Genomic DNA, 27,820 nt, shown 5'->3' on the forward strand with positions numbered 1-27,820 from the left:
GCAAGTGTCACTTGTCAGCGCAGGCTCATCTCGCCTTTACCTCAAGGCTCCCCCGGACGGGTCTTGGTGAAGACCCACCCCAGCCTAGCCGAACTGTGAACGCACCATCGTCACAGGGCTGGGCCAGAGGCCACACTCCGGCAGCAGCCGCACACCTGACGTGGGGACGCTTGGTCTCCGGAGTCCTCCACCCAAGCTGCTCGCCCACAGACCGCAGTGGCCGCTCGGAGCAGCTCTGCCATCAGGGCACTGCGCTCACGAGCCTCTCTGGCTGAGCCACAGCGACCAACAGCCCCGGCTACTTGTCTGTCTGGTGCCGATTGCCACCAGCGTCATCGTCTCCAGGGTCAAAAGGCGGAGGTGAGTGCCTGGGAATTTGACACCATGCAGCAAGCTGGCCAGGGTGTCATTCCCGCATACAATAAACAGTTTAATCGGGGCTTGGGGCAAAGCTTCCTCCTGGCTCTGCGCTCGGGATCACTCCTGCAACCGCTCAGGGTCAGCCGGTGCCAGACGAGTGCCCGCCCTACTGTACTACCGCTCCGGCCCCCTCTAGTGAACGGCTTTAATGAGGCCCAGTGCCAACATTCCAAAGCAAACAGGACTTCTCAAGGGCCCAGAATTGTTGAAAATGTGACCACTCAAAAGACGAAAAAAAAAAAAGGAATCCTTTATTTACAGCCCTGGGAGGCCCGAGCGCACAGCAGCCCCGCCGGGCCTCAGCTGCCCACCCGCACCAGCATCACCGTGACGTTGTCAGCCGAGCCCCGCTGCACCGCCTTGCTGGCCAGCCTGTTGCAGGCCGCCTCGTAGCGGGCGTCCACAGCGGGCTTCCCTTCCCGACTTGGGATCTTCTCGTCCTGGTGGGCAGGAAGGGGCGGTGAAGCATCTCCTGAGGCCCATCTCCACGAGGCAGGTGGGACACACGCCACCGAGAGGGAGGACTCCACGCCCTCCTGAGATCTCTTACCTCGAGGCAGGACAAGATGAAGTTCACAGCTTCTTCCGGAGTAAAGACTTTGAAGAGGCCATCACAGGCCAGCAAGATAAACCTGCCACCGGGGGAACACGGTCTCACAGCCCACTCAGGGCCACGCCGTGCATCGACAACAATTTCACTCTCGAGAGACAAAGGTCAGAGCTACTGAAATGGTAGTTTCTTAGACAAATACAAAGAAAACTACCTAAGACCAGCAGGGGTGGGGCTGGAGCAACAGTGCGGTGGACAGGACACTTTCCCTGTGTATGGCCACGCTGGACTCTCTGCCCAGAACCTCAGATACGCTCCCCTGGCCCGGCCCCAGGAGTGCACAGTGGCAGGAATAAGACTGGGCACCGCCACATGTGGCCCAACAAACACCAAACACCAGCGGTTACGGCAAATCCACACCAAATTTCCACCATCACATATCACTTCCAAAGTCACAAAGTTAAACTTCCAGATAAACCACATTCCTGAGCTCTTCCTGTGAGAGCTGTGTGGCTGTGAGGGCCAGGAGGCCAGGGACAGCCGGGGAGGTGGAAGACAGGTGTGCCCTCTCAGAAGCCCCTTTGGCTGCCTGCGCCAAGCCTGCTGAGCTGCAGCCTCTGGGTGCCACCACTGCTTCCCGATCCTGGATATTCACCCATGGCACAAGGTCCAGTGGGCACCTGGATTCTGAGAGGAATGTCATGGCCCCTGAGACACCTCCAGGTAACCTGGCAACTGCAGGTGAAGCAGAAGCCTGCCCAAACGCTCTCTCTCAGGGACATGGGACACAGGGCAGCAGGTGGCCCTTGAAGTCGGGGCACCTGTGTAGTTCTGGAACGAGCCCTTTCACAGGCATGTCACCTCCCTGCCATCCCGTGAGGCCTGTTCTCAGCAATTCTGCCTTCCCTGGGCCTCAGTTCCCAACAGGCCCCATCTCCATCTCCCAGACCAGTTCCCGAGGGCTCCCCAGGCCAGCAGAGCCGCCCACTGCTGCAGCTCAGACAGGAGGCCAGGAGGCCCCTCCTGCAGCTCTGATTAAAACCCTCCCGTGAAAAAAAAAATAATAAAATAAATAAATAAATAAAACCCTCCCGTGATCCCTCGTGAGAGGCTAAGCAGACTCCTCAACATGGAACCCAAGGGCCTCAGACCTCCCTCCGCACCCCGCACCCCACTGGAAGCCCACACTTCTCTCGCATTCTCCTGCGGGCAGCCTGGCGCGCAGACCCTACTTTCTTCACTGGGCCACCCAGCCCCGTCCAATGGGTGATACAGACTGTGGGACTCCCCTGTGCTCATTACCTGTCATTGGGGGTCAGCTGGCAGCGTCTGATATCTGGCACAGAAGTGACCCCACAGCGCTTGTACTGGCCATCCCCAATGGAGCGGGACACCTCCAGCACGCCCAAGACACGCCCGTCCCTAAAATGAGGGAAAACATTCAGGTTCCAGCTGACATGGGAGGTGGCTGCAGGCCACACCTAGAAGCTGGTTCTGCAGATGTCATCTACTGACATTTCCGGTGCAGCCTGAGGAACCCCCATTCACCAGCACTGACATGTAACCTCACACACGCCCCATGTCCGGTAATTCTGTGCCACATCTTCAGGGCTCCGGGTTGGCATTTCTCAGCCGGGGCAATATGTGTGTCCGAGGGGCCCCCAAGTGAAAGAATGTCAATGAGACCAGGGACCCAACAGGCCAGATGGGGGCCTCGTGGGAAAGCTGGGACACAGGCTCCCTGCAGGGCTGCAGAGGGGTGGTCTGAGTTCCCGAGACTCAGTGGCATCTTCCCGGAAGCAGCACTGATGGAGGGGTGTGAGAGTCCAGCCAGTGTCGCACCCAGACAGGACAGCTGCTGGAGAGTCGACAGCGCTCAGAGGGTGGCACAGAGACCCCGCAGGCCGGAGAACACAGGCCTCCCGATACGCTGCCCATGGAACTCCTGGGTGCTTGGACTGTGCGTCTCGGCAGGGCCGCAGGAGGGCCAGGACCTGGCAATCTGTCTGCACAAGAGGCCAGCACGGGGTGCTCAGAGCGCCACACCCCGCCCAGACCCGGCACCAAGGTCACAGGTGGGGAGCCAGCCCCCCGTGCAGCCAGCAGCTCCTCCAGCAAGGCCCCACCTGACTGCCGCTCAGTCCCCTCCCCTCCCCTTCCAGTGTCCCCTGGAGGACATGCTGCGGGGGGGACGGGGAGGGGGTTCTGTATGGTAACCCATGCTGTGCAGGCACTGCCTGACAGCGCATTAACTTGCTATCAGCGTGCCCAAATGTGGGCTGGGTGCAGAGCTGGGTGCAGGGGTGGGCGCCATTCAACATCTCCCAGTCAAAAAAACCTGTCTGCTGGCCTAGGAAAGGACAGGAAGTCCAGTTTCTCCTGCAGTCAGAGATGGGTGTGGGCAGACAGCTGCTGGAACAGGCTAGACACTGCCGACTATAGTCTTCTGGGCACCTGGGCACCAGCACGGGACACGATGGTGCCACAGGTTTCTAAGGTTTCTAAGCCAAGCCGGACGGTGGGCGGCCATCTCCTCCTGACCTCGCACAATGACTGATGCCACAGGCTGACACAGGAGACGTTTCTGTGCTTATCAGAGAGCTGTCCTGAGCACGGGCTCCTTCCTTGTCAACTACCAGCGTCTCCCACCATCTGCAGGGGAGCTCCCAGGCCACACGCACTGCTGCACCCAGCATTTGTCCTCAGAGGAAGGAAGAAGGACAAAGGCACACATGTGGTTTCACTATGGTAATGAACGTGAGTAAAGTGCAAGATGAGAACATCTTCATAAACAGAGCTTTTAATTTATATATTTAACCATGTAAATGTGAAAATTCTTTTTACTTTTGGTTTTAGGGTCACAGCCAGAAGTGCTCAGAGGTTACTCCTGGCTCTGTGCTCAGGAACCACTCCTGGTAGGCTTAGGGGACCATATGGGGTGTCAGGAATCGACCTGGGTCAGTCACATGCAAACGCCCCACCATCTATACTGCTCTCCAACCCCCTGCCTTTTTTGCCCATTTTTTAACGTTGTGGTAAAAATACACTTTACTGGGCCAGAGGGAGAGTACCACGGTAGGGCATTTTGTCTTGTATGTCATCGAACTGGGGCTAATCCCTGGCATCCTAGATGGTTCCCTGAGCACTGCCAGGATTAATTCTTGAGCACAGAGCCAAAGTAACCCCTGAGCCTCGCTAGGGATGACCCAGAGAGCCAAGCCACTTTATGGGGTAAAGCAATGACACCAAGGTCTGGAGCACGTGTATCAGTTTGGAGGCCCAGGTCCGTCCCCGGGACCTAGTGCTCCCCAGCATGGCTGCAAGAATCACGCCAATAGTCCCTGAGCACTGTTTGGTGCACTCCCCTCAAAACCACCACCACCACCACTATCACTGTCCTATTTTGAGACCACACCCAGCACTGCTCAGGGGTTACTCCTGCCAGTGCCTGGGGGACCCTAGGGGTTCCAGGATTGATCCTAAAAGAATCGGCCACCTGCAAAGCAAATGTCTTACCTGTGGTTCTACTTCTCCAGCCTCACAATATACTGCACTTTTTGGTTGTTGTTTTATTGTGGTGGTGGTGGTTTTGGTTTGGGGGCCATAGCTGGTAGTGCTTGGGGCTTAATCCTGGCTCTGCGCTCAGAAATGACTCCTGGTGAGGCTCGGGGATCATATGGATGCCATGACTGATGGGCTCACACGCTCCTTTCTTCCTCAGTGACTGGGTCACTTCACTGTCCACCACGCTGCTCCCTCCCTCTAAAGGCTGAGCAGCACCCAGGGCTCAGTGTCTCAGGCTACTGTCAGGGACACTGCTGTCACACAGGCATCGCGGAACTCTTTAAACTCCTGCTTTCAATTCTCTGGGTATACTGTGGACCTTGAGCAGCGGGTCTGGACTGTGCAAGTCCAATTACACAGATGTTTCCTAGTTAACAGCTGATGCAAATTTACAGCATCAATAAATATAGTGTAATACCATCAATATATTTTCTCATATGATTTTCTTAACACAGTTTTTGTTTAGCTTTAAGGTAAGAACACAGTCAATAATTTGTATAACATACAAAATATATGCCGGTCAGTTGTTAGTGTGAGGCTTCTAGCCAACCGTGGGCTATTAGTTAAGTTATGGGAGACCAGGTTCATGCATGCTACACTTCTAAATGCATGGGGTGGCCAGTGTCCCCCTAAATGTTCTATCATTCAAAAGCTAACTCTAGGGGCTGGAGCAATAGCACAGCAGGTAGGGCATTTGCCTTGCACGCTGCCGACCCGGGTTCTAATCCCAGCATCCCATATGGTCCCCTGAGCACCGCCAGGGGTAATTCCTGAGTGAAGAGCCAGGAGTAACCCCTGTGCATTGCCGGGTGTGACCCCCCCCCCAAAAAAAAAAAAAAGCTAACTCTAACTCAGAAGTGGAATTATTGGATCATGTGGTTATTTCTTTTATGTTTTTGGGTCATCATACCTGGCAGTGCTCAGGGAACTAACTAAACCTGGGCCTCCTACATGCAACGCCTGTGTTCCAGTCCTTCAAGCCGTCTCCCTGCCTTTCGATGATTCTATTTTTGAAAACACATCCTTAGCCTAAGGACAAGTAAACTACAATGAACTCAAACTTCATTCACTTTGATATAATGATTTTGAAGCTATTTTAGCAAACATGCAGTTACTAAGAACCCAGAATTGAAGCACTAAAGAGCTCAGGCTACTGCTCCTCTGCTCCTAGCCAGGCCAGTGGCGCTCTAATATCAAACACAACTAACAGCCAACGATCGGAAAGCACAACCGGAAATGAGTTTTCCAGCTCTGCCCTCAAACAGACAAGACAGGAATGACACCTCAACAAGACACGAGTCCCTAGCACAAATCTCTGGAGGTCACAGGCATAGATTTGAAGGAGACCCCTTCCCTGGTGGCCGTACCCTGGAATGTGAGCATCAGAGGCCCCTGTTTAACGGGAATCAGCCAGGAGAGGAGAGCCATGAGCAGAAGGGAAGCCCACTCACTCCACCACTGTAGATGGCTGTTTCCTGGTGGACTGTTAAACAAGCAATTACCCTGCTTTGCAAGGTTCTGGTTGGTTGATCCTTGCTGACAAAGGGAATTCCTTCCTGCTGATGCTACTATGTGTGGAACCCAGAGCTTAAGGCAAAGAGAGAATCAGTGCAGGATCACGAAAGGGGACTAGTGTAGCAGGTGACAGGTGCCCGGCAGGCAATCGTCACAGTGCCAGAGTGCATTTCCCAGATCACTGCAGATTCACAGGCCAATGTGACCTTTCACGTGGGGGCACCTGCTGGTACCCGTGTCTATGCAGAGAACTGGTGGCACTAATGGGAAGGACGATCCCTGTAAGCCAGTATTTTCGCCAACCTGATTCTAAAGACAGAGCTGGATGGGTAAGTGGCATATGGGATCCCTGAGGCCCAGGAGACACGGATGAAGACAAACTCAGACACACAGGTGACAGCATACTAGTGCTCATTAGACCTGGAAAAGCACCTGCTCCCGAGACCCTCTACACCGAAACATGCGAGGCTGGCGCTAATACGGGCTTTGTCAACATGAGACCCAGGACCAAGCCCCCAGCACTGCACAGTTCCCCCAGAACCAAGCTTCAAGTGGTCCTTGAGCACTGCCTGGAGCAGCCCCAAAACAAAACAAAAGAGACAAGGCCAAGGTATGGGTGACTTTGAGTGAACCCTGGTTCCAACAGAGACACCCTGGGGACAAGGGAAAAATGAACTCTCAGGTGGCCTGATGTGAACGAAGGAGTGTGCCTGCAATCACGTTCAGAGTGCTGAGCACCGGGTGCAGGCCTTGGACATAGGAGGTCCAGGGTGCAATCCTCAGAGCAATGGGTGGATGGACCCGGGCGGGGAGCTGGGACTGAGACAAGAAACACACCCTCACATCCAACAAACAACACCCAAAGGGTCCTGAGAGACAGACAGCTCGATGGGCGGGAGATGACTGCCACAGTACCTATAGCACTACACAGAGCATCCGAGCCCCCACCCGCGTTGGGACAGCCCCTGGGCATGGCACAAACACGCCACGCAAGTGATCAAATGCTGAATTGAGGGGCTGGGTATGGAGATATCTAACGCTGCTGGAGTGACAGCCAAGGGCTGAACACACGCTTTTTTTTTTTTTGCTTTTTGGGTCATACCCGGCGATGCACAGGGGTTACTCCTGGTTCTACACTCAGGAATTACTCCTGGCAGTGCTCAGGGGACCATATGGGATGCTGGGATTCAAACCTGGGTCGGCCGCGTGCAAGGCAAACGCCCTACCCGCTGTGCTATCGCTCCAGTCCCCTGAACACACACTTCTTTACTTCTTGCTTCTAAGCCACACCTGGCAATGCGCTGGGCTTACTCCTCTGGGCTCAGGGGACCCGCTGGGGTGCTGAGGATTGAACCTGGATCAGGCATGTGAAAGGCAAGTGCCTAAGCAGCCTGTCCTATCTCTCTGAACACAAGCTCTGTGCCAGGGGACAGGGGCGTGTGATCCCTGGCACTGCTTATGGTCTCCTGTTGGATATCATTGGTTTGTCCTTTCCCCCTTGCCACTAGGAGCTTAGGTTGATCAGTCACACCCATCAAAGTGCTCCCGAGTCACTCCCATTCCTTTGTTTATCTGTAACCATTTCTACCAGTTTATCTGCTCTTCCCTTAATCAAACTCTGTTAATTGGTAAGGTCAGAACTTCCTAGGACACTGAATATTATAACATTGCCTTTCTCTCCTCTTTATGCCTTTTGAATAATTTACTTTAAAGCTATGTCTTTTTTGTATAGACACAAGAAGACAATATTATGCTTTTATAACTTAAGACCTCGAATATTATTGAATATTATTGGCCTCGAATATTATTCCCTCCTGGGCATCTGCTTTCTCCACTTAAGCCTCAGTTGCCCTCAGTTCCTAGCACCCCAAAGTAGGGTCCCCGACGTGGGACGGGAAGGATCCAGGGCAAGCGGTGAGTTATGTGCTACCCTGGCATCGAGATGGGCCTGGCCAAAGTGCCTAATTCTTAACTATAAGTTAAGAGCTTGATCATAGACAAATGCTGTCATGATCCAATAGTAATTATGAGACTGGGACCCTGCCAGGGATAGGAAAGACTGATCTGGCCTGAGCACTGTAGTCTGAGATTGAGATGGCCCCAGGAGAGCAATTCTATAAGCTTTAATGCATCTCTTATTGTGTCTATACAAAATAATTAATATGAATTCTTATATGTTTGCTGGCTGAGGAGAAGAGAAACACATTCATGGGACTCTGCCCTTGGGTGGATCCTCCTGCTGAAAGAGAATTAAGTCCTAGGAGAAGCATCCCCTGAGGGAAAAGAACCTTACCCTATTGCTGACCACACCTATGTGTATGCCCCAACCCCCTCATGCGGTGGAGATTTAACTAGGCTGTAAGAGTGGGTTGGGGGCGAGATCCACGGGGGCCAGATCCACGGGGGCCAGATCCACGGGGGCCAGATCCACAGGGGTCAGATCCACAGATCAAGAGAGAGACCGAGAGCCGGGAGAGAGGCAGAGAGAGAGAGAATGAAGTAGGATGGGGGAGAAAGAAGCAGGAGGAGGGAGAATCAGAGGAGAATGGAGATGGACATGAAATAAACCGATCGAGCAACCAGTTTGGCCTTCTTCCTTCCTTCGCCTGCCTCGCCGCCTGCGCGCCCTTTCTTTTTATTTTTGTGTTTTACACAGTCTCCTGAGCACAGCTAGAACACAGAGCTGGGAGTAGCAAGTGAGCACTGCTAGGTGGGACCCAAAAGCCAAATCAAAATTTTTGTTTTTAGTTTTAGGGCCACACCTGGCTGTGCTCAGGGATCACTCCTGATGGAACTCAGGGAGCCTACTGGGGGGTGGGTACGGATCAAACCCTAGTCAGCCACATGCCCCTGCACTGTACAATGGTTCTATCCCCAATAGGTTTTTTTTTTTTTTTTTTTTTTTTTGCTTTTTGGGTCACACCTGGCGATGCACAGTGGTTACTCCTGGCTCTGCACTCAGGAATTACCCCTGGCCGTGCTCAGGGGACCATATGGGATGCTGGGACTTGAACCCGGGTCGGCCGCGTGCAAGGCAAACGCCCTACCCGCTGTGCTATCTCTCCAGCCCCACCCAATAGTTTTTTTAATAATGTTTAAGTGTTTGCTAATGGGGCAGGCAGAAGAGACTCAAAGGAGTCCAGCTGCTGGCCGGGCACACACACACTCCTAGGAGCTGAGGGGGTGGGAAGCGCCATCCTATGCCTTGGCCCACAGCCAGCCAGTCCTCCATTCAGCGAGGACTGTCAGTGCAGTCTCTCCAGACACTCAGCAAAAGTAGGACATTCAAGTCAAAGGGCAGAAGGCAGGCAGGCGGCACTGACACGGGCAGTCCCTGCGTGAGTGCCCAGCAACCCATCACTCTGCACAGCACTGCACTGCCCAGGCTCATCCCGGTGTCACCAGAGCATTTTGGTGGTGGTGGCGGGGGTAGGAGGGGTAGGGGTAGGGTTGGGAGAGGGGTGTTCTTGGTGGTGCTCAGGGCCTGTGCACCAAGTGCCAATCCAGGGGGCTGGACCTGGTCGTGACACCGGGATCTACAGAACTACCACACGGGGTGGTGCCGGGGAGCAAAGTAGGGCTCGTGCAGACCTTAGTCCTGTAAGACACCTCGTGCCTTGAGCTATCCCGAGAACCCCACCCACAGAGATGCTTTTGAGGGGTGCTGGGGATTACACCTGGACATGCTGGGGGTTGCTCCTGTTCTGGCTGTGCTCTGGGGGTCTCCCCTGACTGCACTTGGGAGACAGGGGTGTGGGAGCTAAAAGCAAGGCAACCACCGAAACACCCCGTCTTTCCAGAGACAGCTCTGAACCAACAGAGTACCGCCCCCCCCCCCCGCACCCCCACTCCCGAGAGAGGTCCTGCAGCTCTGCTGAAAGGAACCCGGCACAGTAACAGACTCCTGGGGGCCAGAGAGATAGGACAGAGGGGAGGGGGCTTGTACACGGCTGACCTGGGTTCCATGCCCAGTACCATATAGGGTCCCGTGAGCCCTGACAGCAGTGACACCTAAGTGCAGAGCCGGGAGTCAGCCCTGAGCACAGACAGGTGTGTCCCTCATGCCCCCTCAGGAAAAAAAAAAAGACTTCCTGGGGCTGGAGAATAACACCTGCCCACCTGGTTCAATCCCCGGCAGCACACTACGGTCTCCCAAGCACTGCAGCAATCCCGCAGAGCCAGGAGGAAGCTGTGCAGCCCCCAAAATAAACAACAACGATAGGGGCTGGAGAGATAGCACAGCGGGTAGGGCGTTTGCCTTGCACGCGGCTGACCTGGGCTCGATTCCCAGCATCCCATATGGTCCCCTGAGCACCGCCAGGGGTAATTCCTGAGTGCAGAGCCAGGAGTGGCCCCTGTGCATTGCCAGGTGTGACCCAAAAAAGCCAAAATAAAATAAAATAAAATAAAATAAAAAAAACAACAACAATAGACTTCCCAAAGAGAAATTAGACATCCATGGACAAGTGACCAGAGGCACATGCTAAATATTTCTCTCTACTGGCGCACTGTGAACTGAGCCCTACGTAAGTTCCTGAGCAAAAACAACACTGCAAATGGTGAGTCTGACCCCGAGACGGGCTTCTCCCCTTCTGTAGCAGAAAGGGAAGTTTCTGCCTTGTTTTCTGATGCCATGCAGGTGAGGCACACGGCCGGCCAGAGCTGCCCCCAGCCCGGAAGCTGGTTTCGTGTCTGCCTTCTGCTCCCACTGCACATACATGCGGCCCTCGCGTGGCCCCCTTTACCTCTGCAGACGTCAGTCTCCTGAGACCCGGCTTACCTGACATTGCCCCCCGCCTTCTGTATCCGCATCCGCTCTTCGTACTGTGTTGGGTTGTGTTCTTTGCTGAGGCTCAAGGCTGCATGTTTTTGACTCTCCTCGTTGTAACGACACAGAATGGCCTGGCAAGACAGAGCAACCTGGGTCGTGAGCAGTCCACAACGAACAGGGCTGATGTCAGCACAGAGAAGTGGACATAGCCAAGGGTGGGGAGTTACACGGACGGGAAAGGCCAGGCCTTAAACCTCCCAGGGCAGTGACTGGCATGGCGACAGAGTGCAACGGCATGTGCCCCTGTGACTTCTCAGCAAAGCCCTACTTCCAAGAGGAGGAAGCTGAAGTCAAAAGGCTGAGCACGTGTCCGAGTTATTTCATAGGGCATGTCCGACTGTCAGTCTGAATCCAAAGTTCTTTTGCTGCTTTACTGTCACTCCCATTCATCTGGAGTCACCTGGTCTAAACAGCTGTGTACTGTGGCAGGCTCCTGGTGAGCACCCGGACATCAGCTCCTGGATGGAGCCTGGGACAGTCCCTGACACATGAGTTCTACCTCCAGATCCTGCCCTTTGTTTCCTGAATAGAAAAATGTCCCCTAAAAGATACCACTATGACAATGATAGTTGGAAATAGTGATAGTGATCTCTGGACAGAGCTGAGTGCTAAAGGAGGTAAAGGGATATACACAATAACCTTTCAGTACTGCAAGCCACAGTATCTAAAGGGGGTTGGTGGTGGTGCTGAAGTGATAGCGTAGTGGGGAGGGCATTTGCTTTGCATGCGGTTGACCCAGGTTCGATTCCCAGCATCCCATATGGTCCACCCATGAATGCACAGTCAGGAGTAACCCCTGAGCATCGCTGGATGTGACCCCAAAATAAATCAAATAAAATAAAACTTGGATGTTTAAAAAATAATAAAATAAAATGGAATTAATTCTTAATTTAAAAACATAAAAGGGGGGTGCAAAATGTCTGCCAGAGGCAGGCTAGAGGGATGGGGCTGGCAGGAGGGAAACTGGGATCATGGGTGGTGGGAAATATACACTGGAGAAGGGACGAGTGATGGAACATCGAATGACTTAAACCCAATCATGAACAACTTTGTAACTGTGTATCTCACGATGATTTAATTTAAAAAAGGAGGTGGGGGAGATTTTTTAAATAATAAAAGCTAGGGGGCCTGGAGCATCTATCATAAAGAGAAGAAAGGACTCCTGCTTATGATGACAGAGGAGCATGCAATGGCCACTGACAAAGCCACACAGGGATGGGACAGACTTCTGGGTAGTGGGAGACAGGCAGAGTGAGCCTGATGGGTACTACCCTCTAACTCTAAGTCATGCCACCAATGGGAAATTATCTGGTTTCCCTTCCAGGTCATGCAGTGAGCTCAAGAGATCTAGGGCAGAGCATCTAGCAGGTTTTTAAGCTACAGGTTTGGAATTATTTTATAATCAATAATTTTGAAAAGTAGGATTATTATTATTTTAGTTACTATTTTATACTAATAGTAACTTTATACTATTTAGTTATTATTATTTTAGTTAGAAGCAGAGAAAAGAAGTTAGAGAATCTTTAAGCTCAACCTCTGTACTATTTTTTGGAGGAGACATCTTTGGGGCCATATCCAGCAATTCTTAGGGATCACACCTGCCCCCTGCCTGCATGCAAGGCAAGTGCATTAACCCCTATACTATCTCTCAGGCTCCAGGGTGTTAAGTTCTAGTCCAAGCCCTACCTAGAGAGAATATAGACACCACAGATACAAACATGGACAAAAGAATTAGCTATGCCCTCATTTTAGAATTAAATGCAGTCACAACTGTGGAATACCCCCCCAACCCCCCACCCCCCAAGAATGATGCCAACGTGGCTAGCATCAAGTAAGTTAAGTGAATAAGTGTTCTGTGCCCAGTTATGTGCTGGTTTCTAAGTGGGCGGCTGGGACCTGCATACCCGGCTATCTCCAAGGTTGGCAATATAGAGAACGTTGTCCACAGCCAGAACGCACGTTGCAGTGGACCCGTCTTTCCAGGCAGGCTTCCTGGGGAAACACATGAGAAACAGTCAGCACCAACATCGTGGCTCCCCGAGACTGACTTCCCAGCAAACAGAAGTGTCTCAGTCTTTCAACAAGCCGTTCCTTTGGCACCTGTGGACAGAGAGTGTTAAGATGAGCCGTAGGAGAAGGCAGAGGAGCAGGAAGGGACAGTCACACTCCACTCCCTCCTGAGAGCCAGGAGTAAGGCAGGATCACAGCTAGGTGTGGCCCGAAACAAAATCACTCCCACTGGCTTTCAAACTCAGATCTGTAGCATTGATTTTTTTTTTCCCACTGAAGATAAAATTAAAATCCCAAACAATTTTTCTATCTTCACAGCTAGACTTACTGGCTCGAGGCTTGTTTAAGGAACTCTTCGTCCGTATGCTTGAAAGTGTCCAAAAGGCATCTCTTCACAGTTTTCTCCACACTGATTACATCTCCTGTTGCAGCAGAAAGGAATGAAAGCAGAGCTTCAGCCCAGCAGCCCTCCTCCACCTGCCACCCTGTGAGACTGGGTATCTGCACATCGACTAGGATCAAGCTTGAGTGCGAACAAACCTGGTTCCTGGCCTGCAACCACTCTCTCATGCAGGTCAGCGCCACTGACGTGGTCTGAATGGCTGCCCCACCGCTCTCACGCGGGGAAGCACTCTCCCAGGCCCTGCCCCGCCACTCTTCTATGGGTCACCACTGAGTCTTGGCTGTGACATCAACCACCAAGTCCCACAGAGAGTGACAGCAGGAGGAGCAGGAACTGTTGAAGTCTCAGTCTCACCTTTAGGGAACTTCCTGATTAAGTTCTGGTGCAAATTCTGTGCAGCAAATTTTGAGGCTCGAATTCCTCCATGTCCATCAAAAACAGCAAAATATGAAACCCGAGTACTGGAAGAATGAAATGAGATTGGTACAGCAAGATTGTGGGGTGTTTGCCTTGCACATAGCCGACCTGGGTTTGATTCCTCTGCCCTCTCGGAGAGCCCGGCAAGCTACCCATGGCGTATTCGACATACCAAAAACAGTAACAAACAAGTCTCAATGGAGACGTTACTGGTGCCCGCTCGAGCAAATCGATGAGCAACGGGACGACAGTGACAGTGATAGCAAGATTACACCTTCCAATATAGCTTGCAAATCTTGCTTCAAATTGTAAGAAGACATCCGACTGGTAAGACACCAGCCACCTGTTACAAATGGGGAAAGGTCCTGTGATATTAACTAACAAACATCAGAGTCACTCAGTTTTAAAATAAAAATTTCCATTTGTGGGCTAGAGTTCAGTGGGGAGGGCGCCTGCCATCTCCATCACCACAAATGGTCCCCAAGCCCAGCAGAAGTGATCCCTGAGCACAGAGCCAGGAGTAAGACCTGAGACCAGCTAAGCATGACCCCCGAACAAAAACATTCTAATTGGCTTTCAAAGTCAGGATCCGTTAGCAGTTTTTACCCACACTGAAGATGAGTTTGAAACAATTTTCCTATTTAGCAGACTCAGTCTAAAACGTACTGATGAAGTGACCAACTGGGACAGTTATGTGGCTACACAACTATACTGCAAGTCCCAAAGCCGGAAAAACCTGCTACAGGGGCACGAGGCAAGGGCTTCCCACGGTGGGCTTGGCTGTGCCACTTTACCAGGAGTCCAGGAGCTGTTGGCAGCAGGAGTCCAGGAGCTGTTGGCAGGGGGCGTGTGCCACTAAGCATGGAAATGTCTATAAATTTTTTCACCAGGGGCAGCTCCAGAACTGTTACTGACTCAAAAAGACCTGGTTCTTGAAGAGTATTATCTTAGTCTAATTCTAATCCCCATCCAGTTGAACCAGAAACCCACTTATACGGCATTTATACCATAAAGCAAACTGGATAGGAGGTGGAGGGGGGAAGGAAATGTGTGTGCAGGTGTGTACACACCTGTACCTCCAAGGGGCCGAGGACCAAGCACCCTAACATAGTTACCACCAGAAGGTGTGTACTATTGACTTCCCCTTACAGAAGGGATGTAAATGACCAACTCAGTGTCCTACCGTCTGGTCACTTTTCCTCCCGCTAAGAACTCAATCAAGAGGCTATGTTTTAGTTCATAAATTTGCAGAATATTTTCACAATGTTCTATCTCCTTGATACAGTTTCTGCTGTTGTTCTTTGTTCCCAATTTATTGGTCCCCCTCCACTCCAGTTATTCTTGATCACCACTCACTGCTCTAAGGGTTTCATCTTCATTTTCTGGGTCCCCCATTAGGAAAAACTCCTGGGGCCAAAAAAGATTGCTCCAGAAGTAGGGTATATGCCTAGTATACAGGAGACCTCGAGTGCCAACCCCAGCATTGTATGGACCCAAGTGTCACCACATGTCTCTCTCCGTGGCAGCTCCCAAGCACCACAGGGCTGAAAATCCCCAGAAGCCATGCCAGCCCCTTGAGCACTGCTGGGAGTAGCCCCTACGGAAAACAACGGTGAAGACCAGATCAGCCCTGCCAGCAGCTCTTCCGCTCCTGGAAGCTCACACAGCCAATGCCCAGAGCGCGGGGTCCTCAGCCCACAGCAGGGCTGGCACTGTGGCTGCATGGTACTTTGCATCAGACCTGACCACTGTCAGACGTATGTAGCCTTCCCCAGATGCCAGCAGTCCCCACTTTGACCAATTTTAAAAAAGAGGCTGGGGTGAATCAACTGCAGCTGGGAGGTCCTGATGCCCAACCGCGTGGGGACACTCACATGAGGGATGACGGGGGACTGCACTCCTCGGTGATGTCGTTCAGGATGACGTGGGCGTCCTGCATCTCCTCCCGCTCCCCCTTGCGCTCGGCCACATAGCCTTTCAGCCCGAAGATCACCGAAGAGGCTGAGGAGAGAGCAAAGAGCCGCTACAAGTCTGCGCCCGGCCCCGAGAGCCCTAGTCCCAAGCACGAGAGGCGCTGAGGCCGCTTTACTAGCCACACTCCAGGGTTCGAGACTGTGCCAGGGCCCCCCCACTCCAAGGTGCCCGTCTGAGAAGATCAGACACTGAGGCATTGGGCTGCCATCTGAAAGGCCCACAGGGAGAGGCGACAGCCAATTAGTACTGAACGGCCCAGAGCAAGGAAGGCACTGGTACCCCACAGAAGGGGGATTTGACTCTGGGGAAAAGAATCAGGTGCAAATCTAGTTTTGTCAACAATCTAATGAGGACAGAAAGATTCCCAGTTTGGAGAAATACAATGAACATTTTATCCCAATGACCTGAGAATAAAGGCGCCCAGTCCAGGCATAGAAATCTATGTCTTTATTGGACAGGTCAGTGACAGTCATGGCTGAATGAGTTGTGTGACAGCAGGCACAGGTTTGACCCCTGGCACCGCATGGTTCCCAGAACACAGAGCTGTAATCAACCCCCCAGGACCACCAAAAGTACAACCCGAAAAGCAAACAACAGTGGTGTAAAGCTGAGCCACAGCTGTGCCGGGGGTCGGGGGTCCCCTCACCAGACGGCATCCCACAGCCGCCGATTCGGGCAGGGCAATACATGGCGATCCCCAACTCTCGCTCTCAAGCTGACACTTTTCACTTTCTTCCATTGACAAGGTACAAAGCTGACTTCAATTCCCCTTGTTCTTTCCCAGCCTCTCTTGGAAAGTGCCTACTGAGCCAGTCGGGGGTTCCCAGAGCTGATCAAGAGAGACTGATCAAGAGGGGAGCCACGATGGCCACTGCGTGAGGGGCAATGCTGGTGCACAGCCGAGGGAGGATCAGAGACAGGGACGGAGTGTCCAGAGAAAAGGGCACAGAAGTAAACACGGAAATGTCTTGCAGGAGGAAACCTACCCACAGCTTAAATACAGACAGAAAGAGGAAATGTTAGAACCAGAAAGCTGAGTTTGTTGGTACTCTGGGTGGTTTTTAAAATATGAAGTCTAAAACATTTGTTTTCAAACTGTCTGAAAACCTTTACAAACTTTCTTTTCCACAAGCTCTTCACTGCCATTCTTTTCTTCTTCAGAAGTTTTTCTCTTTGTTCCTTTCCCTTCATTCTTTACCATGTGGGATACTGAAGTGTCAAGAGAACCTGGAAGTAGAGAGCCAGACAGAAACATGCTCAAGACCATTAGGAAGAGTCCCCCGCACCAACCCAGCCCAGCCCTGAGACAAACGGGCAATTCGAGCATGGACTGGCAGAGGCTGGCAGTGCAGACCTGGCGCTGAGTCCGGGGGTGGGCAGGGCACCACAGCCGGAGAATACAAGTTCAGGTCCCAGACTGCTCAGACTCACTACAAGGAGGTTCTGAAAGAGGCTCCTTGTTAGTCAAAAGGCACTTGCGGGGTCAGAGCCGTAGGACAGCAGGGAGGGCACTTGTCTTGCACTCAGTCAATCCAGGTTTAATCCCTGGCAACTCACATGGTCTCCCAAACCTCGCCAGGAGTGACCCCTGAACGCAGAGCCAGGAGTAAGCACTGAGAACCACCAAGTGTGGCGCACGTGCGTCCATGCACGCGCATGCGCATATGCATGTGCACACGCACGCGAGTACACACACACACACACACAAGGCACTTGCATATTTTGTAGTTGTAGCACAGCTACGTTTTATACTCATGTTCCCTTATAACCTTTAAACCTTTCAAGTGACATGTCTTAAACAACTTTCAGAAGAAATGAGCAAAACAAGGCTTTACATGAGATCTAGCTGGCTTTCAGACTGCTGTGTATCCTGAAAGGTGGACGGGCCTGGTCCACATCCACATGTTAATGTAGAGGCATACAGGAAGATGAAGTGACAGTGAGCCAGAGCTGACAGGGGCTGCCACGCAAATATGTTTAATTCTAGCATCAGATCCTACTTCTGCCATGCAGAAGAGACGTGCCCTTAAGGCAAAAATACACCATTCAGCCTCTATTTCTTCATCCACAACCTGGGGAACAAAAATACTATCATCATAGAGGACTGTTTAAAAATTATGGAGGGGCTGGAGCGATAGCACAGCGGGTAGGGCGTTTGCCTTGCACGCGGCCGACCCGGGTTCGATCCCCGGCATCCCATATGGTCCCCCAGCACCGCCAGGAGTAATTCCTGAGTGCAAAGCCAGGAGTAACCCCTGAGCATCGCTGGGTGTGACCCAAAAAGCAAAAAAAAAATAAAAATAAAAATAAAAATTATGGAAACACAGGGTCAGGGAGTGAGTACCGTGGGGAATGTGCCGGCCTTGTACGCAGCTGACCCAGATTCGATCCCCGGCATCGCATCAGGAGTAAGTCCTCAGCACCGCCAGGTATGGCCCAAACCACCCTCCCACCAGAAAGAAAGATGAAACAGGTATATAAATAAGTTTTCCCAATGGCCAGTACACAAGTGCCCCCCCAAAACGGCAGGAGTTGCTATAAGTGGCTAAGTACTCCTGACACTGAAGTATTAAAAGTATACCACCACTGATGTAATCACACTGTGACACCAAGGAGAAGATTAAGAACAGCTCCCTGCCCTGAAGAGTCACGACTCTGCGAGAGATTCCTCGTGCAGAGAAGCCCGACACATACACTCACCATATGATAAAGCAAAGGACTGCGCAAAATCTGCACATTTCCGGTCCCTGTCACTTGCTGCAGGAGTCAGCCCTGAATACCACCAAGTGTGGACCAAAAAACAAAAGAACAACAAAAATGTCCAAGGAAAGGCCAGTCTGTAGTCAAGCTCGCCTACTCCTTTAGAGGTTCGTGAATAAAGCTCTAGAAAGGAGTAATAATTTGGCTGTTCCAATAACCTAGAGGAATTAAGAAGTAACCTTCCGTTCTACTTAACTGGGAATGAAAAAAATGCTAAACATTTGCAGTCTAAGTAATGAGCTTGACAAAAATGAATCCAATCAATAAATGGAATCTTGAGAGCCAATAAGGACTTTTAAAGAAAACTGCTGTGTGGGGGGCTGGAGAGATAGCACAGCGGGTAAGGCGTTTGCCTTGCACGCGGCCGACCCGGGTTCGATTCCCAGCATCCCATATGGTCCCCTGAGCACCGCCAGGAGTGATTCCTGAGTGCAAAGCCAGGAGTAGCCCCTGAGCATCGCCAGGTGTGATCCAAAAAGCAAAAAAACAAAAAAACAAAAACAAAAAAAAAGAAAACTGCTGTGTGGGTCACTAAATCACTATCATTTAGATTCTAGTTTTGAATTTTTAATGTTGTGGCATGAAACAGAAGACCTATTTAATCTGTATGAATGGGTTCAGAATAGTAGGGAAAATTAAATCCATTACACAGACAATTCTAGAAACATTTGAGCCTGTCAGGAATATAAAGAGGCAAACAGAACAGCCTTGGGGGTGTGAGGGCACACTTTACAGTGCTTGGGGAACAATGCCCAGAGGTGCTGGGGCAGGGTGGGGGTGGGAAGGACACTGACACAAAGTAACAGGAACTGAACTTAAGAACTCAAGGCCTCACACAGAGGTTAGAGTGACAGCAGGTAGGGTGTTTGCCTTGCATGTGGCCGACCCAGATATGATCCCCCAAGCACTATCAGAAGTACCCCCTAAGCACCTCTGGGTGTGACACAAAAAGAAAACAAAAGGCCTCAGCCTGTGCCCTACCTCCCAAGCCAAAGCCCAGTCCTTAATCTCTTCATTCTTACAGTCAGACGCAAGAAGCTGAGAATCCTGGGAAGGTGAGACTGATCACCAAAAAGTACTACAGGATTTATCCAACCTACTGGCTTCCACCTACTGGTGCCTACTCAGTGTCAATTAACTTCATGACATACTATGACTGACTGTCAAGCCACATAAAAGGACTCTGAGCCCCATCAGCCAACCATGGAGCGCCTTCCCTCCACTTACCTGACTCGCCACTGCTGGCTGGTGGGAGATCGTCAAAGAGCAAAGGTCCCCCTGATCCTGAAACACAGCAGAGCACCAGGTGAGCCCTGGCCCGGAGAAGGTACACGTCTCAGAATTCACCCCACAGGACAGCTAGGCAGGCTATCGAAACAAACTCAATCCTTGTTGTCAGTCCAGTGGCAACTCATACTGTGATAAATAACGTGTTGAAGCTTTTATTTTAAGGTCCTATGATTTCTAAGGAAACAAAAATCTGCCTTCCAGAGTTAAATCCTATCTCAGCTCGTAAGAGAGACATTCAAATAAACCAGAGAAAACTGCTCAATGTTCTTATGCAGCTTCTCTGGGCTAGCGACTAGCGGATTTTTCTGCCTTACCTGATGCCATGGATTCAAAACTTAAGACAGTCCAACACCTAAAACATCTGTGTATTGAAAATGGGGGAAAGGGAAAAAGATTGAGACAACTACAATCCCAGATGACACGTCGACACACACCTGGGAGAGCGTGAAGACTGTACCTGAGTCAGCACTGCTGGCCGGAGGGAGGTCATCAAAGAGCAGCGATCCTGTGTGTGCGTCCTTCCCTGGAACATGGACACCAGCTTAGATGGGGTACTGCCCGACAGAAGAGCTTTTCAGGGGAGAACACATCTCCCCTGGTTTTGAGACGTTTGATAGTAAATTCAAATGTTCTCCTCCTCATTGGACATAAATGATTTTGCAAAGAATTTTCTTGAAAGCTATTTAATATATATATTTGTTCCCTATAGTTACAGTCAACATAAAAACAACATAAGAAGGGACCAGAGAATAGAACAGCAGACAGGGGCCTAGAGCGATAGCACAGCGGGTAGGGCATTTGCCTTGCATACAGCTGATCCGGGTTCAATCCCCAGCATCCCATATGGTCCCCCAAGCACCACCAGGAGTAATTCCTGAGCGCATGAGCCTGGAGTTACCCCTGTGCAATGCTGATGTGACCCCAAAAAAGAAAAAAAAACAACAAAACACAAAAACAAACAAACAAAAAAAAACAGTAGACGGGGTACATGTCAGGCCTGGGTGCAATCCCTGGGACCCTATAGTAGCGTCTCCTGAACCCCCCAGGAGTGATCTCTTAGCAAGAGTAAGGAGTAAGCCCAGAGCACCAGCAGGTATGGCCTCAAAACAAAAAAGATCTGACAGATCTCTTAAAGACCCATTGAGGACTTTGAAAGATGAGGGCAGAGCCAACAGGGACTTAGACACTTCCCTTGCACGCAGCTGGCCCAGTCAGATAGCAGGCACCACACAGGGACCCTGAACTAACAGTGCTCCCCTCCTTCTCCCTTCCCTTTCTTGTTGTTGTGAAGACAGGGATTCCATCTGGCCAGGGTAAGAGGTAAGTTCCACTCAGGTCTTACTCCTGGCTCTACACTCAGAGATCACACTGGTGGGCTTGGGGGACCTTAGGGGGTGGCAGGAATTGCACCCGGGTCACCACTTGCAAGGCAAACACCCTATCCCCTGTACTATTGCTTGGGTCCCTTCTTACATTGTTTTTATGTTGACTGTAACTGTTGAAACGAATGTGTGTATTAAATAGCTTTCAAGGACATCCTTTGTAAAATCGGTCATGTCCACTCAGAATTGGATAGGTGCTGCCGGAAGTCACAGTGAGGGCTCTTGCTCACTAGCACACTGGCACCCCCTCAGGGTGCCTTTAGCGAGGCACAAGGGGTGTGGCTGTGTTTGTGGGGTCACTGGTGCACCCAATCCTTTTCGGCTGAGGTGCTTGCAGGGGGATACACCCCCTTTTGTGGTCCACAGAGCCAGGAGTAACCCCTGAGCATCTCTGCATATGGCCACAATACAAACAAACAAAAACACGAAAAGCTCCAATGAAGAAAATTTCTTCAGGGTTTCATTTTATATTGTTAACACAAACGGGAACTATCAACTCCCTTATATTTTCATCTCTCAGGATTACTCTAACAAAGAAATTACACACTCTTCGATTGGAGGGTGTTCAAACACCCCGATCACCCAGGTGTTTGTACCTGGCTCTGCACTCTGAGGTCACTCCTGATGGGGCTCAGAGGACCATATGGTACACTGGGGATCCAACCCAGGTTGGCTGCATGCAAGGCAAGTGCTCCGCCTGCTGTACTATCATCCTCCCCTCCAATCGCTATTTTTTATCAAATGGGAAGTATTAGAAAAGCAGCAGTAGAGATTAAAGGCAACTTAGCATGAGCATTTAGTCTTTATATCACCCCGTTACAGGAATCCTTAATACTCTAAGAGTTCACTCCAAAGGGTACCCATCTGGGAGTGTCTAATCCAATGTCTGTTCTCTACAGACCCAAACTGTGAGTGATGGTTCAGTGTACATGCTCCTATACAGCCAAGGGCAGTACCACAGGGAGGCAAGCCATACTTCAGGGGCTGGACAGATGCTTCCACGGGCTGAGAGTGGCCTGCACATGATCCCTCACATACCAACGGAAGAGAAGGGTCACCAAGCACAGAGCCAGAAACAGCCCCTGAAAACAAAGTAAATGGGTCACAGATCACCAATTCACTAAAGCCCGGGTTCTCCCTCTTGACTGCAATTTGGATTAAGACAGTGACCCTGGGCTGGAGGAATGTTACAGCGGGGACAGTGTTTACCATGAACATGGCTGACCTGGTTCAATCCTCAGCATCCCATATGGTCTCCCAAGCAGAGCCAGGAGTAACCCCCAAATATTGCCAGGTGTGCCCCCCAAAACAACAACAACAACAAAAAAAAAAGACAGTGCTCCTAGGGGCTGGAGAGATAGCACAGCAGGGAGGGCGTTTGCCTCACATGCAGCCAACTCAGGTTCGATTCCCAGCATCCCATATGGTCCCCCAGCACTGCCAGGAGTAATTCTTGAGTGCAGAGCCAGGAGTAACCCCTATGCATCGCAGGGTGTCACCCAAAAAGCAAAATAAAATAAAATAAAAATAAAATAAAAAAGACAGTGCTCCTAAATAATCATCATACTCCCTCAAGAAAGGCCTATCTAGCCTCCTTTCTCACCGGGAATCCACATTTCCTCAGTTTACACTGGTGTTACATACCAATAAACCCACCACACACTGGAAATACACCATCAGTGAAAATGCACCTCACACACCTGACCTGTGCCACTGGTGGTCACAGTGCTATCAGCCCGTCCTCATGGCCATGTGCTGAAGGATCTACTGTTGCCCGCGCTGGCCTAGCAGCTCAAGAAAGGGGTGGTAAGGAAGACTGAGTCTAGGGAAAGAGTAAAAGAGATCACAAAGTAGCACTTTAACCAAACTCCTATCACTGTCACAGTTCCTCAAGTCAAAAGGTCAAAGCATGTGGTGGAGTCTCAGCACCATATGCTCCCCTGAGTACTGCTAGGAGAAATTCCTGAGCACTGCTGTGCCTCCACCTTCACCTCTAAAAAAAGCTTGCATCCAACTTCTTCAAAACAAAAGGGCCAAAGAGCTCATACAGGAGTTACGGACACTGACCTTGCAAGTGGATAACCCTAGTTCAATCCCTGGCACTGCATAAGATCCCCCAAGCACTGCCAGGAGTGATTCTTGAGCACAGATCCAGATCCAGGAGTAAGCCCGTATATATGTGTACCTGTGTGCGCGCGCACACACACACACACACACACACACACACACACACACACAGAGGCACAACAGCCGGACACAGTCACCACCTCAAAGGGAAGATTTTGGGGTAAAAGAAACTAGACTCAAGAAATCAGAAGAAGAGGGGCTGGAGGGGTTGGAGTAATAGCACAGCAGGCAGGGCGTTTGCCTTGCACGCAGCCGACCCAGGTTCGATTCCCAGCATCCCATATGATCCCCCAGCACTGCCAGGGGTAACTCCTGAGTGCAGAGCCAGGAGTAACCCCTGTGCATTGCTGGGTGTGACCCAAAAAGAAAAAAAACGTCAGAAGAAACCTCAAGATCTCCATGAGTTAACCTCAACCAGGATTTTTTCTTAATTAACATTCTGAAATGAAATGAGGTCTATGGAAAATTGTACCCTCTACTTTAAGAAATTATTTATCTTTGAGAAAAAATACTGTTGGGTGGGTCATACTGAGGTGACCCAAAGCTTGTTTCAGACTACAATGAAACAAAACGTACAATAAAATGCACTGTAAGGTTAAAGGAGGGAGGCACTTGCCTTGCATGCAGCTGACCCCACTGAAATCCCTGGTACCATGTATGGTTTCACTTAGAGCAATAAGGACTCACTCCTGAGCACAGGAGTGTCCCTGAACACTGCCTGGTGCGGCTCCCAACTCTCCAAAAACAGAACATACAACAAAAACAAAAATCACAAAATATTTTTGCCTGATCTGTTTTTCAGACCTGAATTTTCTTTTCAAATAGTTACACAGAACTCTAGAAAGGCTTATGGCAGTTTAACGGGCCGAGTGAATGCTTTGCAAGTGGAGAACTTGGGTTCTACTACACCACCACCTAGTCCCCCAAGTCCAGCCAAGAGCAACCCCCAACACCACTGTATACTGCTCGAAGCGAAAAAGGAGAGAAAAAGGTTCAATTGTCCACTGAACTCCTGCAGTTTCCCAAAGTGGCCAACAGTGCCCTCAAGGGGGTTGTGGCATCATGGAACAATCCAAGGGGTCTTGCGTGCAACTAGGGGGCCCTCTAGGTTTGTTCACTTAAAAGGGAGATTTCCAGGGGACTGGGGCCACTGAGTAATTTTTTCTAAGTGAGGGCTGTAGGCCAAACCAGTAACTAACGATACCACAGTGAACATGTTGAAACACAGGTCTTTACTGGGTCTGCTAAGTCAGCGCCAAAGTAGTTTAAACATGACAAAAGTAATGGCAACTTCCATTCCCAACACAAGGAATAGAAGTTGCCATTCATTTGTCTTTTTCCTTGCCACACAAGGAAAGGGACAAATGAATGTCCATTTCCTGACCTCCTCAATGTAGTAAATTTTCCAAATATGCTTGGTAAAAAAGCAAGGTACAGAGAGATGTTCAAAAAGCTGTAGCATATGTTCTGCACGCAGGGGCCAGGTCCAATCCTGACACCACATGGTTCCCTCAGTACCACCAGGAGCAAACCATAATATCATAGCAGGAGTCACCTCTCAGTATCTCCCCTGAGACCACCAGATAACCAGGTATAACCCCAAAGCAAAAAAAAAGTTGGGGGGGACACACAAAACCATGGTACCTCAGTGATTTGCTAATCCTTTCCTCAGTGACTAAGGAAACAAGCACTCGATAGTTTAAATGTGACAGAAGCTAGAAATCGTTCACAAAAGCAAACACTGGCCCCTGTGGCTGGGTCACTTACAATTCTTGTAATTAAGCTTCAGTCTTTAATTTTACTTCTAATAGGCTATACATAGGATAGCCTATTTTTTCACTGATTTTTATTTTGGTTCCTGGGCCATACCCAGAAGGGTTACTACTGGCTCTGGATTCAGGAATTACACCTGGTGATGTCAGGAGACCGAGAATCAAACCCAGGTGGGCTGTTGCAAGGCAAGTGCCCTCCCTGCTGTGCTACCGGCCCTTGGAGTCTCTCACTTACTAGGGAAAGCAGCCTTGAGTTTTATAATTTTTAATTATAAAATTTAATTATAAGTTTTTTAATAATTTGCACTGCAATTATTTTCCTTCAATTTCTCTTTAGCCCTAGTGATACTTTGGTTTTCTTTTTGTTCAGGGGCCACACCTGGCAGTGCTCAGGACTTATTCCTGACTCTAAGCTCAGGAATCGCTCCTGGTGGGCTCAGAGGATGAATTTATGAGGTGCTGGGGATAAAACCTGGGTCAGCCACATGTAAGGCACGTGCCGCCCTACCCGCTGTACTACTGCTCTGGCCCCATTTAGGCATTCTTCCTACACTTCCTGCAGACTATAAAATTTAAGGGGCTTGGGGTTAGGGGCATATGTCAGTTATGACATTATAACAAAACCAAACACCTGAGGCTAGTAAGTACAAGCTACCTTGTAGGTAGCTGACCCTGGTTTAATTCCTGGCACTGCATATTGACCCCTAAGCACTGTCAGAAGTCAACCCTGAGTACACAGGCAAGAGCAATCCTATAGGTGTGGTCCAAAACCCACCAATATATAACCCCACAAAGAAAAAAAATCTAACAAATGGGATCAGGGATCAGGAATACTCAACGATAGAGCACATGCATTACACGTATGAGGCCCTGGCTCCATCTCCACCACCAGAAAAAAAAATTAAGTTGGGGGGGGCCCAGAAAAATAGTGTAATTAAAGCATTTACATTGCATGTGGCTGACCCAAATTCAATACCTGGAACATGTGGTTCGTCAAGCATTGCCCGGAGTGAGGAGTGACCACTGAGCACAGAGCCAGGACAAAGTTCTGAACATCATTCGCTGTGACCCAAAGGTTCCACCCCCATCCCACATCCTCCCCTAAAAAGAGTATGTCAACAAGCTGACTTTAAGTTCTGCATGCAGGAGGGCCTGCTTGGATCCCCAACACTGCATAAGATCTCCTGAGCACCATCAGGAATAACTTGCAAGCACAGAGGCAGGTACAGCCCCAAACAAAATAAAATTATTGGCGAAAAAAATCCAAGGTATTGGGAGCTGGAGCAATAGCACAGTTGGTAGGAGGGTGTTTGCCTTGCATGCAGCCAACCCATGTTTGATTCCCAGCATCCCATATGGTCCCTCGGGCACCAATGCATGAGCCAGGAGTAACCTCTGTGCATCGGAGGGTGTGACCCAAAAAGCAAAAGAAAAAAAAATTAAATAAATAAAGGCATTGTAGGAATAGTCACAGGAGGGCTTAACTCGTAAGCTTATGGCCATGAATCCAGAGGCCCGGTGTCCCGCACGCACCCGGTGCCACTGAGCGCTCGTGCTGTCCATGAGTCCAGAGGCCCGGTGTCCCGCACGCACTCAGTGCCACTGAGTGCTCGTGCTGTGTGTGGCAACTTTGCAGTCTGTCATCTCTAACACTGAAACTGATTCAAAACCTGGAGAGGGGCCAGAGACAGGACAGCAGCACAGCCGTGCAGGTTCCATCCCTGGTGCCGAGCGGTCCCCAAGCACAGCCGGGTGCAGCTCTGGAAGCTGCCAGCATAGGGCGGAGCAGCATGGCATCCCCAGTCCCTCGCACTGAACCTCTGACGGGCTGAGACCCGCAGAGGGACCCCCAGGCGTCCTGAGCACTGCTTGACGCCCCCCCCCCAAATAAATAACAAAAGTAACAAAGAACCTAATCAAAATCAAAATCAAAAACTCAGCAAAACGCGCCATATCTGAGTGGCGCGGCGTTTCTTCCCCTCGGGCTCTCAGGGTCCTCCGGAGCAGCGGGCGGCTCAGGGACAGCGTCCGCGTGGCGCCGCCCCGCGCCCCGCATGACCGCCCGCTCCGGGGCGCGCGGGTCCCCTCTGGAGCCCGCCCCGCGCGGCCCGTGACGGCACCCGCGAGGCCTTGCGACCCCGAGTGGGCCCGTGCACGGCCGGCAAGCGCCACAGCCGCGGGCAGAACCATCTAGAAACGCTCGGCCACGCGGGCTCCAGGGGGGCGCGGGGCGGGGCAAGTGTCATCGCCGGCGGCGGGAGCGGCAGCGGGCTCCGCGAGCCTGGCCGTGCGCGGCGCGGGGTCCCTGGGCGCCCCTCAGCGCGGCGGCCCGGCGCGGCCGTCGGGGGCGCGGGGCCCCGCACACAAAGGCCGGCGGGCCCGGGGCCAGCGAAGATGGCGGAGGCGCTGCGGGCTCCGGTGCGGCGCCAGGGCCCGACCCCCGCGGGCCGCCGCGGGCCGCCCCGGCCGCCGCCCCCGCCGCCTCAGGGCCGTGTCCCACTCACTCACCAGCGGCCGGCCGCGGCGAGCGCTCGGGCTCCGGCAGGTCCCCGAACAGGTCCATGGCGGAGGCTGGGCGGCGGCGGCGGCGGCGGTGGCTCCACAGTCGGCGGCGGCGGCGGCGGCGGCGGCGGCGGCGGCGGCGGCGGCGGCGGCGGCGGCGGCGGCGGCGGCGGCGGCGGCGGCAGCGGGTCGGCGGCGGCGGCGGCGGCCCGGCGCTGTCAGTCACCTGGGGGCGGGTCCCGAACGCCACCAATGGGCGCGCGGCGTGGCCGGGGCGCCCCAGAATCCCGCGCGCGGGCGCCC

The 27,820-nt window shown here is 51.6% G+C and overlaps 1 protein-coding gene across 3 annotated transcripts; it reads right to left on the reverse strand.

Moving 5' to 3' along the window:
• Positions 1-653: 653 nt before the first annotated feature.
• ILKAP (ILK associated serine/threonine phosphatase) lies at positions 654-27,669 on the reverse strand. 3 transcript variants are annotated; one of them, XM_055120733.1, is made up of 12 exons: positions 27,524-27,669; positions 20,192-20,257; positions 19,672-19,728; positions 16,792-16,911; positions 15,585-15,711; positions 13,648-13,754; positions 13,219-13,312; positions 12,785-12,872; positions 10,830-10,951; positions 2,273-2,392; positions 971-1,052; positions 654-860 (listed from the first exon to the last, which is right to left on the reverse strand). In XM_055120733.1, exons 1-12 carry the CDS (start codon positions 27,576-27,578, stop codon positions 720-722), a joined length of 1,179 nt encoding a protein of 392 aa, XP_054976708.1. In that variant the 5' UTR covers positions 27,579-27,669; the 3' UTR covers positions 654-719. The 3 variants fall into 3 exon arrangements, with proteins under 3 accessions (XP_054976708.1, XP_054976710.1, XP_054976709.1); XM_055120735.1 differs by having other exon boundaries at positions 20,169-20,257; positions 27,524-27,562; XM_055120734.1 differs by lacking the exons at positions 20,192-20,257; positions 27,524-27,669 and adding an exon at positions 20,049-20,088.
• Between the last annotated feature and the right edge of the window lie 151 nt (positions 27,670-27,820).

The sequence above is a fragment of the Sorex araneus genome, chromosome X (genome assembly GCF_027595985.1).
Source record: "Sorex araneus isolate mSorAra2 chromosome X, mSorAra2.pri, whole genome shotgun sequence".
Taxonomy (NCBI): domain Eukaryota; kingdom Metazoa; phylum Chordata; class Mammalia; order Eulipotyphla; family Soricidae; genus Sorex; species Sorex araneus.

Coding starts and splice junctions, on each gene's coding strand:
- ILKAP (XM_055120733.1), bottom strand. CDS start 27,578: ATGGACCTGTTCGGGGACCTGCCGGAGCCCGAGCGCTCGCCGCGGCCG. Junction 20,258..27,523: donor CTCGCCGCGGCCGGCCGCTG/GTGAGTGAGTGG, acceptor TCCATGTTCCAG/GGAAGGACGCACACACAGGA. Junction 12,873..13,218: donor CTTAAACAAGCCTCGAGCCA/GTAAGTCTAGCT, acceptor GTGTTTCCCCAG/GAAGCCTGCCTGGAAAGACG.